The 14,993-nt window shown below is 44.0% G+C and overlaps 1 protein-coding gene across 4 annotated transcripts in view; it reads right to left on the bottom strand.

Moving 5' to 3' along the window:
- Window positions 1-14,956, bottom strand: part of LOC144272879 (diacylglycerol O-acyltransferase 1-like) — a 39,103-nt gene extending 24,147 nt beyond the window's left edge. For 3 of the 4 annotated variants that reach the window (XR_013347690.1, XM_077831242.1, XM_077831243.1), the window contains exons 1-5: window positions 14,596-14,956; window positions 9,632-9,752; window positions 4,849-4,936; window positions 3,701-3,741; window positions 1,830-1,915 (exon numbers count right to left, since the gene is read on the bottom strand). Coding sequence is in view for 3 of the 4 variants with exons in the window: in XM_077831242.1 (XP_077687368.1) it covers window positions 1,830-1,915; window positions 3,701-3,741; window positions 4,849-4,936; window positions 9,632-9,752; window positions 14,596-14,683 (424 nt within the window). In the remaining variant the exon portion in view is untranslated. Of the gene's footprint in view, window positions 1-1,829; window positions 1,916-3,700; window positions 3,742-4,848; window positions 4,937-9,631; window positions 9,753-12,981; window positions 14,143-14,595 lie in introns of those variants that run through there. The other variant, XM_077831244.1, reaches the window with a different exon arrangement.
- Between the last annotated feature and the right edge of the window lie 37 nt (window positions 14,957-14,993).

Below are 14,993 nucleotides of genomic sequence, written 5' to 3'. Positions count from 1 at the left end.
TATTAACTATTTTACAGCTAATGATGTTAGGAGAAACATCCACCTATTCTTGTCTTGAAGACAGAGTCTGAGCAGAATATCATCACTTCTTCACACCTGAGTAAATATAAGAATATAAGACCAGCCATACTGGGTCAGACCAAAGGTCCATCTAGCCCAGTATCCTGTCTTCCGACAATGGTCAATGCCAGGTGTTTCAGAGGGAATGAACAGAACAGGTAATCATCAATGATCCATCCTCTGTCGCCAATTCCCAGCTTCTGGTAAACAGAGGCTAGGGACACCATCCCTGCCCATCCTGGCTAATAGCTATTGATGGACCTATCCTCCATGAACTTATCTAGTTCTTTTTTGAATCTTGTTATAGTCTTGGCCTTCAGAACATCCTTTGGCAAGGAGTTGCACAGGTTGAATGTGCGTTATATGAAAAATTATAATGAAGCTGAAGGGAAAAGGTAAAACAACAAGCACCATATGGTAAAATTTTTAGTGCCATATGTGGGGAATGAGATGTGCAGTTCTCATTAATAACAAGGAGCTGAGTATCTCTTTTCTTGTGCTCTTACAGTGAAAACCACAACCAACACTTAAAGCAAAAATCCATTTGAATTCCATGCTGTTTTCAGCATCCTGCTGGAGTGTGCGATAATCGTATCAGATCTTTATTTTCAGAGTTGATTTCGATTTTTAAAACTGCTCACTATTTCTGTGTATCTGCACTTGTTGGGAAAGAGGCAGCAAACTGCTCTGTAAATCAGGAAGGTTTAAGATATTGGGCCCAATTCTACAGCCATTCTGAAGTTAATAGAAGCTGCGCATGCAGAGTAGCTGCAGAATCAGATCAATTGTACTAACTACTGACCTCACTCACATTAGGGGAAATCAGAGCTTTGATTCTGATGGAATGATAATTAAACTCGCTACCATAAGGGGGCGGGTCCCAGGCTGTGGGATAAACTCCCCCAAGAACCAAGGACCATCACAGACCTCCCCACCTTCTGCTCCACGTACCAGGTGCACTCCTCTGACCTGCTTTCTCTAACACTAACACAGAACAGCATAGACATTTAAAAACACAAACAAAACCCTACCAAAACAAAGCGCCCCACTGCACACACAAATCTCCCCTGCGGGAGAGAGAGAACAAGTCACATGTGATAGACGTTAGTCATGTTGCTTAATGCACCACTGGAGGGCACTCAGGCCACAACGTTTTGCTGGCATAACTATGTTGGTCAGGGTGTGAAAAGGTGTGATCCCTGACCAACTTAGCTGTCCTGGCAAAGCCCCTAATGCAGATGTAGTTATACTGTCAAAAATGCACTTTTGGGGGACTCGGACTCTCACCCTCACCCGTATTTTGCTCCAGGGCCTCAAAAAAACATACTGTCAAAAGCGCTGGTTATAAGCTACAACCATTCTAGCAGCACTTTGCCTGTATAATGCTCAGCACAGCTATTCCAACAAAGCATTCCTAGTGTAGACCTGGCCACAGACACTATGGTGGTGAGGGCAGCAGGCTAATCAATAGAATAGAACAGAAACTCTTCCTCTGAAGCCTCTCTCATAGAAGCTAAAATTCATGATAGGTGTAAATGGAAATATGCAAAAAAGAGAAAGCCAGACGCTACGCTGCCTCTCCTACCAGGGATTTAAACCCTGCCAAAAATCCACATCTGGGTTTGTGTGATAAAACTGGACATTGCTTGTGATCCAGAAAAGTGCAGAGAAAATACATTTGTGATAGAAATATTTCATGGGATGCTGTTAAATGCAAAAGTGACACCATTAGGTATTCAGCAAATGACATTTGAACACTGTCAGCTTACCAGTAATGAGATATACTGCTGGCCACTTATAGGGGTCTTTCAGGAAAACTGAGATTATCTTTACAGGGTCGAATAGCAGTCCATACCTGGGAGAGAAAAACAGTGAGGTGGTGCAGAAACTCTATGGTTTGATACTTAGAAACATGGATACTACACTTCTATCTAATTGTCAAACTAAGAAAAGATGCCTGTATCTTTTCTCCTACTCACTCCCCTAGACCTTGAATCCCCAAACCTCTCCCAACTGTAGTTGTTCAAAATGGAGACCATGATTTCCCCCAACTTTTGGGTTCGAGAACTGAAATCCGATCCCCCTGTATTCTCTCTCTGCTCCAGAAGACACTACAATTTACCATCACCCAGGGGTTCCACCAGAAGTAGCCGTTGTAAAATTTTGGCGAGGGTTCTGCAGGAGCCTTGCAAGTGGCAGGCGCGCAGAAATGCATTCAATCAGCACACATTCCCTGGCACTCAGGCCCTGCCCCCTCACTAGCCAGCCTTGCCCACTTGCTAAAATGCCCTGACAGGTTCTGAGTCTCCTAAAGAAGTGGAGATTGTGGGCAACATGTGCTGCTTCACTCCTCTTCAGATGGACCTGTTAGTTGGTTCTCCTGCTTTACATTCCCCCTTTCCTAGGTTAATAGTTTTTCTAAATACAGTAGAACCTTGATTTTATGAATGGCCAGTTATAGGAACCTTTTTTCTGCTGCCAAATGTGAATTCAATCCCTCAGCCAATGTTTAATCGGCTGTACAGGTTTGAAAAGACTAAGAGATCTGGCAGCGAAGAAAGGGAGCTCTCTCAAAGAGAAATCAGGCATGCTGTATACATGAGTTACCATTCATTAAGGACACGCACTGAACAATGACTACATTCACATATGCAGCGTACCTACTGTCATTCTGAGATTTCAATTTTATGAATTTTCGGTTCCCAATTAGTTCATAAAATAAAGGTCCTACAGTAATGCAAGATATCCTTGCTGAGCTGGCTCTGATAGTAATCATATTATATGGGCCAAATTCTCATTGGTGTAGATCCATTGACTTCAATTGATTTGCACCAAATTGCCCCAGCTGAAGATCTGGTCTTATACTTCTGTCGCATCTTTCACTCCAAAGGATCCCAAAATATTTCACAAATTATGGAAAAGATTCTGCTGTGGGCACCCTCAGGTTTGGAGGCTGCATAGGGTCTATGTGGCAGATGAACCCATGAGGAATTCTCTCTCCATGATCCTTTGAGAGGATGCTACATGCTCTACAATATGATTTGGGACAGCCCCTACACAGGGAGTCAGTAAAGCAAATTCTTTGCATCATTTCCCACTCTTGGACACCAGAAAAAGGGTGGAACACAATCTGGTCCTATAATCACACGGCGCCCAGAAATGCAGCTTCTTTGGCAGCAATCAGGTGGACAAATGATGCCCGGGGGGGGGGGGGGGATTTTGGTCAAGGACAGCAGGGAAAACCTGTACTCGGCTGAAACATACCATGGGATTGTTAATGTTCAGGCAAACAGGTTTCTAAGGACTAAATTATTTATTAAACAGCATGGAACTTAACTTATCCATCACTGAAGGATGAAGGGCTGAGTTAATCATGCTGGGATTTGAAACCATGGTTAGAGAATCTAGATATTTTGAAATCTGAAGTTTAGACCACTATGCCATCCTGTCCAGCAAACAATTCTGGGACACCGTCATAGTGTTCAGGGGGAAATTTGATGCAGTTATTTATTTTTTTGTTGTTTACTGATTAATCACAGAATGACTCTTCAGTCAATATATGCCTACTCCCCCTGCAACTAAGAATTCAAGTTCTCCAGAACTGTGAAACACTGCTTTTCTTTTTTAGTGACACACTTACCTGATGAAATTCTCCAGGCTCATGTGAACATGTGTGAGGACCTAGAGTAAAGAAACATACGCAGTTCACCAGAGTTCAACACAAAAACATATTTAAAATATCAGCATTCAGATTGGCTGGAAACAGCTTGCCTGTAGTCTGCAAGAACTAATTTCCTTTACATAAACCAAAAAGTTGATGACAAATGCATTATTTTGGCTTCCTTTGATTAGAATAGGTCAGAGTAGCTCAGAAGAAGCTGATAGGTCCATTCAGAATAGTTAAGTTTATGTAAGAGAACAGCCTTTTTTTTCCCATACTGATCACCAATCCCAGTTTCTTAAATTTCTTGATGACATTTGTTTTATTCTGCTTGAAAAAACCCCACAATCTATTCAATAGATCCCAGGGAAGAGAACCAAACTTATTCTTCTCTCCTAAGGTGTACGGCAGGAGTCGCTCCCCAGAATTTTAGAGTTACATCTGTGCATACCTGACGTGAGAAGAGAATCAGTTCCAGTCATAGTACAAGAAGCCTGCTGTGGGAGGTGACAAATTTCAGGGAGGGAGGGTGTTAAACCCTAGTGATGAAAATGGAGAAAAGGACTGATTGCTTTGCTCATTTGGCTGAGCAAGGCTTGCTTTCCCCCTCTAGGAAGAAGAGAAATCCTCTCTCTATAACAAACAAAACAAATATATTGAGTCTGGCTCTCCCTGGCATTACACCAGATTTACACCCACAAAATTCCATTGACTTCAGGGGTCTGAAACTGTGGGGAATCACACTGATTCACTGGGATCTACTAGAGAAATATGCTGACCCACATTAAACAGGGCTTCATGTTGTATCAGCCTCTAACTGAAGGAAGAACGCATGTACCCACCATTTCCCCACAATTCTAAGCTGCAGGTACTTGCAAAGAGTTAGTGATATACATAAAGGAACACAAAGAGAATGGAAAGTTACTGACTTGGTACAACAAAGAAGTGACAGCTGCTGGCTCTAAATTTAGGAGCCGAGACAAGAAATACCAAATATTTTTGTAAGTATTACCAAGTAAATCATGAAAGGTTTAATCTATTCAGCACCTCCCTGTACGGTTTCAAAGTCAGAAACACTAACCAAACATCTATTATCGGTCTACGTTACTTGATGATTTTCCACTTACCAATAGGACTACAGACCAGTTAAAAATGCCTTGAAAATTGTTGAATCCACTCCCGTACGATAATAGGGATTCGCACAACATATGACAGCTAAGAAAAAAAATGAAGAATTATTGTAATGCTTTCATTTTCAATTTTATTGGAAAATATAGTTTTCTATATAGTTGTCTGAAAGACAAATATATTCTCACTTTAATTTTCCTCTTCGGTGGCTTCTTAGAAAACTTTGAAATTAAGAGCTTGTCTACATGAACAGTTAGTTCATGGCATGCTGGCTGGGGTGTAAATCTACCCTGTTTTAGCCTCCTACATGCTAAGTGTCCACGTGGACCCTGCTGACGTCAGCTAACAGTTCAGTTGTGCGGTATGCTGCATTGAAACAGTGTACTGGGGAAATTTTAGTGCAGAGTAGCAGGGGTCCACATGGACACTTAGTGCACGGCAGGCTGGTGCAGGGTAGATTTATACCCTAGCTTGACATGAACTACCTATGTAGGCAAATCCTAATCTTATAGGCCAACTGTAGAAGGCAGTAATGTCATAGGGTGGTAGTGTGGCCTAGAAGACCCCACCCTAGAATAGGATTCAGAAGACCTGGTTTGTTTCACTAGCTGTAAAATGTGTTCCTCCTTTGTCAGGGAAAAGTGCTTGGGGATCTATGGGATGACAAGCCTTAATCTCTATTAATGGAGCTTGCAGGTGTTCAAAAAGCAGCAGAAAGGTTGTTATTCTCACCCAAGATCCAGCAGTGACTGGGAACTCCTAGTCTTGCTTCCTTCTTTTTCTCCAAGAAATGAATTAGCTGCTAAATTGCTCAAGGAGGGACAGATTCTGCAATGTTTATTCGTGCAAAGCAGCACTCACTCCCACAGGTAATCCCACTGAAGCCAATGGAACTACTTCCACAAGTACTGTCAGTCCTACTCAACATATGGGTTGCAAAATCTGGCACGAAGGATACAATATGTCTGGTCGCTACAAGTATGCTACCCCCATCATCAGTCCAACAGGCTGATTAAGAAACACAAATTGTTCCTATCAACAAATGCTCCAGTAAGGAAAGAAATGGGTTTAACCAATATTTGGAACAGTTTCAGATTGAAGGATAATGATAGTAATTTATAACTTCAAAGCACCCACGACAAACACTAAGGCCCCGATCTTCAAAACTGTGCATGCCTAAGGCTACGTTTTAGTCACGGGTATTTTTAGTAAAAGTCATGGACAGGTCACAGGCAGTAAACAAAAATTCAGAGCCCGTGACCACTCCATGATTTGTACTATACCCCTGACTAAATCTTGGGAGTGCTGGGGGGCTCGTGGGGAGGGTGGCCTGGGGGGCGGGCCACAGGTGCTTGTTGAGGCTACCTGGGTGGCACCGTAGGTGCTGGGGGACAGCATCCCAGGAGGGGTTGCGGGGGGGGGGGGGGGGCGCAGGTCCTTCGGGGTGGCACAATGGGTGCACACGGTGGGGGGGCAGCCCGGGGAGCACTGCGGCTGCTGGGGGGGCAGCAGCCTGGGGGGTGCTGCGGGGGCGGTGCCTGCGGGTGGAGGTAGCGCACAGAGCTAGGAGCTGAGGGACCTGTTGCCGTTTCAGGGAGCCACTCCAAGGTAAGTGCCACCCAAAGCCCTCACCCCCTCCCGCGCTCCAACCGCCAGTCCTGAGCTCCCTCCCACACCCAAACTCCTCCTGCTGCTGCTGGAGGACAGAGGGGCCTGAGGCTGCTCAGCAGCAGCCAGTGCAACTGACCCAGGAGCTGCCTCAGCCGCTCGGGCAGCCCCAGAGCCAGCCGCACCAGCTGCTGCAGAAGTCACGGAATCTGTGACTTCCGTGACCTCCATGACAAGCTTGCAGCCCTTATGCATACCTCTAACAGACCTGGGCATTGTCGGTGCACACAATTACCACTATTCTATGCATCATGATACAGGGGAAATCCTGGCCTGGAGATTTGGGATTCCAGATCTTGGGGATATAGATTAACACCAAGAGAAATGGGATGCTGCCTGCTTTTCCCTCAGTTTCACTACCATACGCTCAGGTGATTCAGTTTGCCCCATAACAGCCAGTATTTACTGCTGCAATACTTTACTCTCCTCTTCAGTGGGGGATCACTTCTCATCTATAACCTTTATAGTAAGATGGACTTTCACCTTCTCTGTTTTCCATGTCCTATCCTCTTGATTCCCCACTCCCCTTGTTTGTATTCCACTTCCTCTGTCCTTATTTTTGTTTCATATCTTCCCATCATCTTCTTTCCTTTGCCACTTGTTTCCCCACTCTCCTCCACTCTTTGCCCTCTTCTACCTAGCTTAGGTTCTTGAATTTTTATCTTCATTCATCTCATTAATGGGTCTGATCCTCCTCTCAAACCACCGTATACCATTGTAACTCCATATGACTTCAGCAAGATCACTCCCAATTTATACTGACGCTCACGCATTATGGAATTATAATTAATTCCACAATGCATAAGCAGGATCACTTATGCATTAGACCATTCCCTTTCCTTCAACAAGGCTAATCAATTATAATCTGGTTTGCTGTTCAAGGCTGTTATACATTTTTGAATGCTGCAACCTGCTCAAGACTCACTCTCAGTAGTTCAGTGGCAAATCCCAGTATGGTATCTCTCTTATCATGGAAGGGCAAACTATATAAAAGGAGGCATATGATCTGGCAGCTTATTTCCAACATTTCTTACAACGCATACAGAGACACAATTCTCAGGCCTGGTCTACACTTAACAGTTAGGTTCACATACCTGTGGTGCTCAGGCGTGTGAAAAATTCACATTGCTGAGCGCCATCGCTATGCCAACCTAATCTACAGTGTAGACATGTCTAGGATGACAGAAAAATTCTTCCATTGACCTAGCTACTGCCACTGGGAGAGGTTGATTACTTAAAGCTATGAAAAAGGTAGGGCTGTCAATTAATCGCAGTTAACTCATGCAATTAACTCAGAAACATTAATTGTGATTAAAAAAATTAATTGCGATTAAGCGCAGTTTTAATCGCACTGTTAAACAAAGGAATACCAATTGAAATTTATTAAATATTTTGGATGTTTTTCTACATTTTCTAATATATTGATTTCAATTACAACACAGATTACAAAATGTACAGTGCTCACTTTATATTATTTTTATTACAAATATTTGCACTGTAAAAATGATAAACAAAAGAAATAGTTTTTTTCAATTCACCTCATACAAGTCCGTAGTGCAATCTCTTTATCATGAAAGTGCAATTTACAAATGTAGATTGTTTTTTGTTACATAACTGCTCTCAAAAACAAAACAACGTAAAACTTTAGAGCCTACAAGTCCACTCAGTCCTACATCTTGTTCAGCCAATCGCTCAGACAAACAAGTTTGTTTACATTTATGGGAGATAATGCTGCCTGCTTCTTATTTACAATGTCACCTGAAAATGAGAAAAGACATTTGCATGGTACTTTTGTAGCTGGCACTGCAAGGTATTTACGTGCCAGATATGCGAAACTTTCGTATGCCCCTTCATGCTCTGGTCACCATTCCAGAGGACATGCTTCCATGCTGATGACACTAATTAAAAAAAATAATGCGTTAATTAAATTTGTGACTGAACTCCTTGGGGGAGAATTGTACGTCTCCTGCTCTGTGTTTTACCCATATTCTGCCACATATTTCATGTTATAACAGTCTCGGATGATGACCCAGCATGTTGTTCATTTTAAGAACACTTTCACTGCAGATTTGACAAAACAAAAAGAAATGTGAGATTTCTAAAGATAGCTACAGAACTTGACTCAAGATTTAAGAATTTGAAGTGCCTTCCAAAATCTGATTGGGACGAGACATGGAGCATGTTTTCAGAAGTCTTAAAAGAGCAACACTCCAATGTGGAAACTACAGAATCCGAACCACCTAAAAAGAAAATCAACCTTCTGCTGGTGGCATCTGACTCAAATGATGAAAATGAACATGCATTGGTCTGCACTGCTTTGGATCATTATTGAGTAGAACCCTTCATCCGCATGGATGCATGTCCCCTGGAATGGTGGATGAAGCATGAAGGGACATATGAATCTTTAGCGCATCTGGCATGTAACTATCTTGCAACAACAGCTACAACAGTGCCATGAGAATGCCTGTTCTCACTTTCAGGTGCCATTGTAAACAAGAACCGGGCAGCATTATCTCCTGCAAATGTAAACAAACTTGTTTGTCTGAGTGATTGGCTGAACAAGAAGTAGGACTGAGTGGACTTGTAGGCTCTAGTTTTACATTGTTTTGCACACACTCTACACATTCTACATTTGTAAGTTCAACTTTCATGATAAAGAGCTTGCACTACAGTACTTGTATTAAGTGAACTGAAAAATACTATTTCTTTTATTTTTACAGTGAAAATATTTATAATAAAAATAAATATAAAGTGAGCACTGTACACTTTGCATTCTGTGTTGTAAAGGAAATCAATATATGTGAAAATGTGGAGAACACCCAAAAACATTTATATAAATAGTATTCTATTATTAACAGCACGATTGATCGCGATTAATTTTTCAACATCATGCCATTAACCACAACTGATTTTTTTAATCACTTGACAGCCCTAAAAAAAACAAACTTCCGTCGCTGTAGGAAAGGTCTACACTACAGCGGCATAGCTGCACCACCACACCTGTGCCACCTGTATCACCTGCAATGTAGACATGGCCTCAGAGTAGTCCTCCAATAAGCACAAGAGTGTTCTTTGAAATTATGTGATTCCTTTATCTTTGTGTTTGCCCTGTACCTCAGTCTCTCCGGGTTGTCTTGTCTCACTTCAGTATCATTCGTTTCAGGCTGACGCATCTCAGGATTGATGGAAATATTAATTTTCTTTTTTCTCTTTCCGGACATTTTGATTCCAAACCCTATAAAAAGAGATGAGTCCATTTGTACAATCCTCTCTTCTCACAATCGCTGCAAATGTCCATTTTCAGCACAAAGACTTTGTTCCTATGACCCGATTAAACAGGGATATCTTTTTTAGTCCAGTCTTGTAAATTAGACTCTTCATCCAGAACCGTCCTTTAAAAAGGACTCTTGAAATCTGTTATACCATTCCTCTGGAAAATGTGCAAAGATGGAAATAAAATTATTCCAAAGTTTCTCTCTCTTTCTCCCATCACAAATCAAGGACAATATTTAAGACTTCTATCTAAATATACCAACTGTTTTCTGTACAATGGATAAACACTTGGAATCTTACTAGGGAAAAAGACAAAATGTTGACCTTTTCATTTTTATGTGAATCATTTTTCTGGTGTTGGTTTTTGCCCTTCAGTTGTGCATTGCATTGTTGCAAGCATTTAACGTACCTGATTAATGGGGAAAAGAGACTTTCTAAAACTGGCAAAGTGTGGGTGTCATATTTGCATACACATGTGCAGATATTCCTTCTGCTCCTTGGTCTGTGTATGTCCTTTCTACTCAGCTAACAAATCTAGTTCATTTGGATTTTCACAACTTCAGCATACTGGCATTCACAAAACCTGTTGTTACTTTTTATCTACTTACGGTTTTTGTATAGCTCCTATGTACCATAGCATCTAAACAATGAGTAAATAATCCAAGTATGTACTCTTAGCCCAACATATTGTACTTTTAAAAAAACTTTTGATGAAATTTTCCTTGAATAAAATAGATAATACAAGATTTAACAAAGTGTTGCAAATTTGGCTGTTTTAACAGATTTGATTTTGATCAAAATACAAGTGTGGAAATTAACAGTCAAAACAATATCAAACAAGCCTGAAACCAGCTTGAGCAGAAGGCTTTATGGAGAACACTGTGATCATAAGAATGTAAAAGTAATGAAAAAAGAGACATTGACTGGTGAGTTAGCCATGAACTGCAAAATCTCTTCCTTTATTCTTTCTCTTTTTGATAGATATGAATTTTTAAAAGGACTACAGATTGGAAATCTTGAAAGATTCAAATGTAGATTTTTAGTTGGCAAGTGCAATGACTGATTTCACCCTTCAAAAGATGATAAAAAACAAGCGTTCATGATTAATAATGACACACACTTTTTATAATACCAGTTCAGTCTATACATTTCCATTATTATTTTTCCCAGTAAAACAAAGAGTGGCATACAGAATCCCAACCCTCTGCACAAAAAAGGGTCAGCTGGATGATCCATTCCACAGAGCAGACTCAATTTCCCCACTCACTCTTGCAACAAGCCGTGCCAGATTAAACCAGAATCAAAGGTGGAGGTCGGCGGAAGTGTGACAGGCTGGGGCCCATGTTTCAAAAGCTCCCCAAATTTTGCAAATCTAATCCCACAAATATATGAACCTATTTGGGGCCATATATTTTTCATGGATCCAAGCCAAGTTTACTCTAAAACTTTGGCTGTATTCAATTGTAAGAGTGGTACAAATATGGACCTAAAACTTAAAGCTACATTTCAAAGAGAGTATGAGAGCCACCAGTCTTTCACACTGAATCTGAGGCTGTCAATTTTTAAACCACTTGGGAGAAATTTTGCAATTCATGGCTAAGTCATGAGCCAGTATTCATTAAATGTATTGAAAGAAGTCTTATGCACACAGTATTCCCTATACCAGGGGTGGCCAAACTACGGCCCGCGGGCTGGATCCGGCCCCTCAGGGCTTTGGATCCGGCCAGCGGGATTGCCTCCCGTGGTGCCACAGGCCCCTCGCTGCTCTCAGAAGCAGCCGGCACCACGTCCCTGCAAGCCTGCCCTGGCCCCGGTGCACACCGCTGCCTCCCCAGAGCCCGAACCCCTCTGGCACCCCGCCCCCCAACTCCCTGTCCTAAGCCCCCTGCCTGCACCTCGCACCCCTCCTGCACCCCAACCCCCTGCCCTGAGCTCCCTCCAGCAGTCTGCACCCCTCCTGCACCCCTGAGCCCCCTCCTGCACTCCACACCCCTCCTGTACCCCAACCCCCTTCCCTGAGCCCCCTCATGCACCCCACACCCCTCTTCTGCCCCAACCCCTTGCCCTGAGCCCGTTCCTGCACCCCACACTCCCTCCCACACTCCAACCCCCAGCCCAGCCCTGCATACAATTTCCCCACCCAGATATGGCCCTCAGCCCAAAAAGTTTGCCCACCCCTGCCCTATATTGTTCTTCTATTCAGGCTTTTTTCAGATTAGTCTGGTTTTGGCTACATTAGTTACCACCCTTCAACTTTAATACTGACCACACTAAAAACAAAACAGAATTTTCAGGAATGTTGATGACAGTTAGGCCTCTGACTCCTACTGAAAGCTGCTTCGTGTTTTTCAAAATCCCACCCTATACCTTTGATCCATTCCTGGTCCATTTGTCAGTATGTCTTTGGTTGAAGGGAAACGGAGTAAGTTTCAAAAATATCATTCTGCTTAAGTCATCAAAAACTGTGGGAACAACCCAAATTGCCATTTCCCATGGGTGTACCGATGCTCTTGTTTCTTTCAAACCTACTCAAAGCTTTGTATGAGCAGAGATTGATAAACATAGCTATAAACCCTGATACAAGGAAAATAAAATCTTTACCAATTATATAAAAGGTCTGTTATTTTATAGATTACTGTGTTTAGGAATAGTAGAGGGATTTTGATGTTGTTTTATTTCTCAACATGCACAATTAAAGGCAGGGTAACAAGGTATAATCAAGCAAGGAGAAAAAAATGAATTCCCAAACAAAATTTAAAACATTTTAAAATTTCTAAACAAGACAAGGACAAAAGAAGTCAAATTCTGCTTTCGGTTATACCAGTGTAAGTCTGGAGTAACTCTGGTAAAACCAGTGCAGTTACTCTGGAGTTATACTTTTTTACCCAAGATCAAAATCTGGCCCAAAGAGTGTGATTTTAACCTAGAAGCATTATCTCTGGTGTATTGCATTATAGCACTAAAGTGAATGTGGCATTTGAATTCAAATCCAATATTCTGCCGCTGCATGAAAACAATTTAATAATTAAATCATTGGCATTCAGAGATCATTAAGATCTACTTAAACCTACTTAGCACAGATATTAATTTGCCTGGATTTTCACCATGTCCCTTATTAAGCAGGATAACCCATATTCCCACTTCAAAGAAAAAAAGGAATACCTAACCACACAGATCAAGTTCATACTCACTGTGGTCTTCAGGCAGTTTGTGGCTAGGGCCAGATTCATCCCTTGGGCATAATGGGGTGCAATTTGCAGCTCCCCTGTGCCTGTCAGAGTGGCTGCACTGAAGAAGAGATTCAAACCTCAAATACAGGCAGTTGTGATAGCATAGGTGCTCTCCCCTAGGGTTCTGATAGGGAAGGAAAGAGAGGCAAGGATGGTTTGTACCACTGTGCCCCTTCTCCAGGCTGACTTCCTGCTGTCAGCAACCCACTACTTGGGTTGCACCAGTGTGAACCTGTCCCAGTGCCTCTGGTTAGATCCAGTCAGCAAAGGCTTAGCTGAAAAGATGAGCCTAGCACAACGTGTTGAAGGCTAACAAATTCATGATCTGACACCTGCCAGAATGAGAAAGTTCCACAAACAGGGACCTTCCAACCAAGAACTGCCTGCATCAAGATCATACATCTTAGACAGTCAGCAAAAACACTCAGGCTGATTTCAGCCATCACAAAGGAGATGGCCACACTCTAAACCAGACAAATGTCAAATCACATAGGCCTAGATCCTCAAAGGTATTTAGGTGCCGCACTCCCATGGAAGTGAAATGTCTCCATACCTTTGAGATTCTAGGCCAGAGGGCTTTATGTTAAACTAAAAATAACTTGCATCAGGGAAGCCAGTACAGTTTATGGGATGGAGGTGTGTTCTCATGCCAACCAGCTCCACTGAACAGGCCTTCCACCAAATTAGACAGAGCAGTCTAAATCTTCTGAATCATATGTTTTTAGTTTTTATTTAAATTCCCTAGGGATGAAAATCTGGCCCCTTTAAAGTCAATGAGAATTTTGCCAGAATTTCTCCCTAGATTTTAAAAATCTAAACAAACTGTAACTTCTCTGGGGCAGGGACTGTCTTCCTACATGTCTGTACGCCACGATGAACTCTTCGGTGCAACATGTAATTCTCGGGTCCCTTCTTCACAACTTTGTAGCGGAGCGAGAGGTTCCCAAGAGGCCAGGCTTTTATGTGACTGTCCTGATTTCACCGGGGTGGTCCTGTGTGCAGGGCTATTGGCGGTTAGCCTGAACACGATCTCCCGCCAGGGCAATGTTATTACGTCACTGCCAGGGGGTGGCGTTGTCTCATGAGGACATTTCATGACATCACGACTCAACCTGTCCCGGATCAAGGCTGGATTCAACCTGAATGCAAACTGCCTGTCTGCACTGGGGGGGGGGGGGGGGGGAGGGGAAGGGATGGGGGCACTGGGAGGAGCCAAGGGTCTGGTATCCCCGGAGAGCAGCTGGTGTCCCCAGGGCCAGGCTGGGGGCATGGGAGGGGCAGAGCTGGTGATCAGGGGGTGGGGAGCAGGGGGCCCGTGTGGTTTAGGATTAAAGTTGTTACACGTGGTGTCTTTGCAGCACATCGCTGAGTACCAGGGGGCGCCCCCCCCAGGCACATCGCTGAGAATGGGGGGTCGCCCCCCCCAGGCACATCGCTGAGTACCGGGGCGGCCCCCCAGGCACATCGTTGAGTTTAAGGGGGGCCCCCCCAGGCACATCGCTGAGTTTAAGGGGGGGCCCCCGTCCGAGGTGCGCTCCCCCCTGCGAGCCCCCTCCTGACAGCAGGGGGCCTCACCCTCACATGCTCCGCCTCCCGTTAGCCCCCGGCCCCGCGCTTCGACGCCGCGGCGCTGTCGGTTACCGGCCGGCCCCGCTCGAGTCATGAGGCAGCGCGCGCCCCCGCCCGCTCGCGCCGCCCGCAACGATCCACCGGGCAGGGGTCGGGGAGCAGCGCTTCCCCCCACGCCGGGCGGGGCCGGGGCGCAACACCGTTGGCCTCGCAACTCCCAGCTGCCCAGGCCCCCATCGAGGCGACCGGCCACGTGCGACGTGCGCACGCGCACACCCGCTCCCCTCGATTGCTCTCGCCTGGCGCTGCTGCGGGGCTTCCGGGGTGGGGAGAAAGGGACGCATGCGCGTTGTCCGTTCTCCTGGCCCAGCGGCTGCTTCTGCCTGGCCGCTGCTGAGCGGGAG

Source organism: Eretmochelys imbricata, chromosome 12 (genome assembly GCF_965152235.1).
Source record: "Eretmochelys imbricata isolate rEreImb1 chromosome 12, rEreImb1.hap1, whole genome shotgun sequence".
In the NCBI taxonomy this organism is placed as follows: Eukaryota; Metazoa; Chordata; order Testudines; family Cheloniidae; genus Eretmochelys; species Eretmochelys imbricata.
The sequence above is the reverse complement of the archived record's forward strand: the minus strand, read 5'-3'. Positions and strand labels throughout refer to the sequence as shown.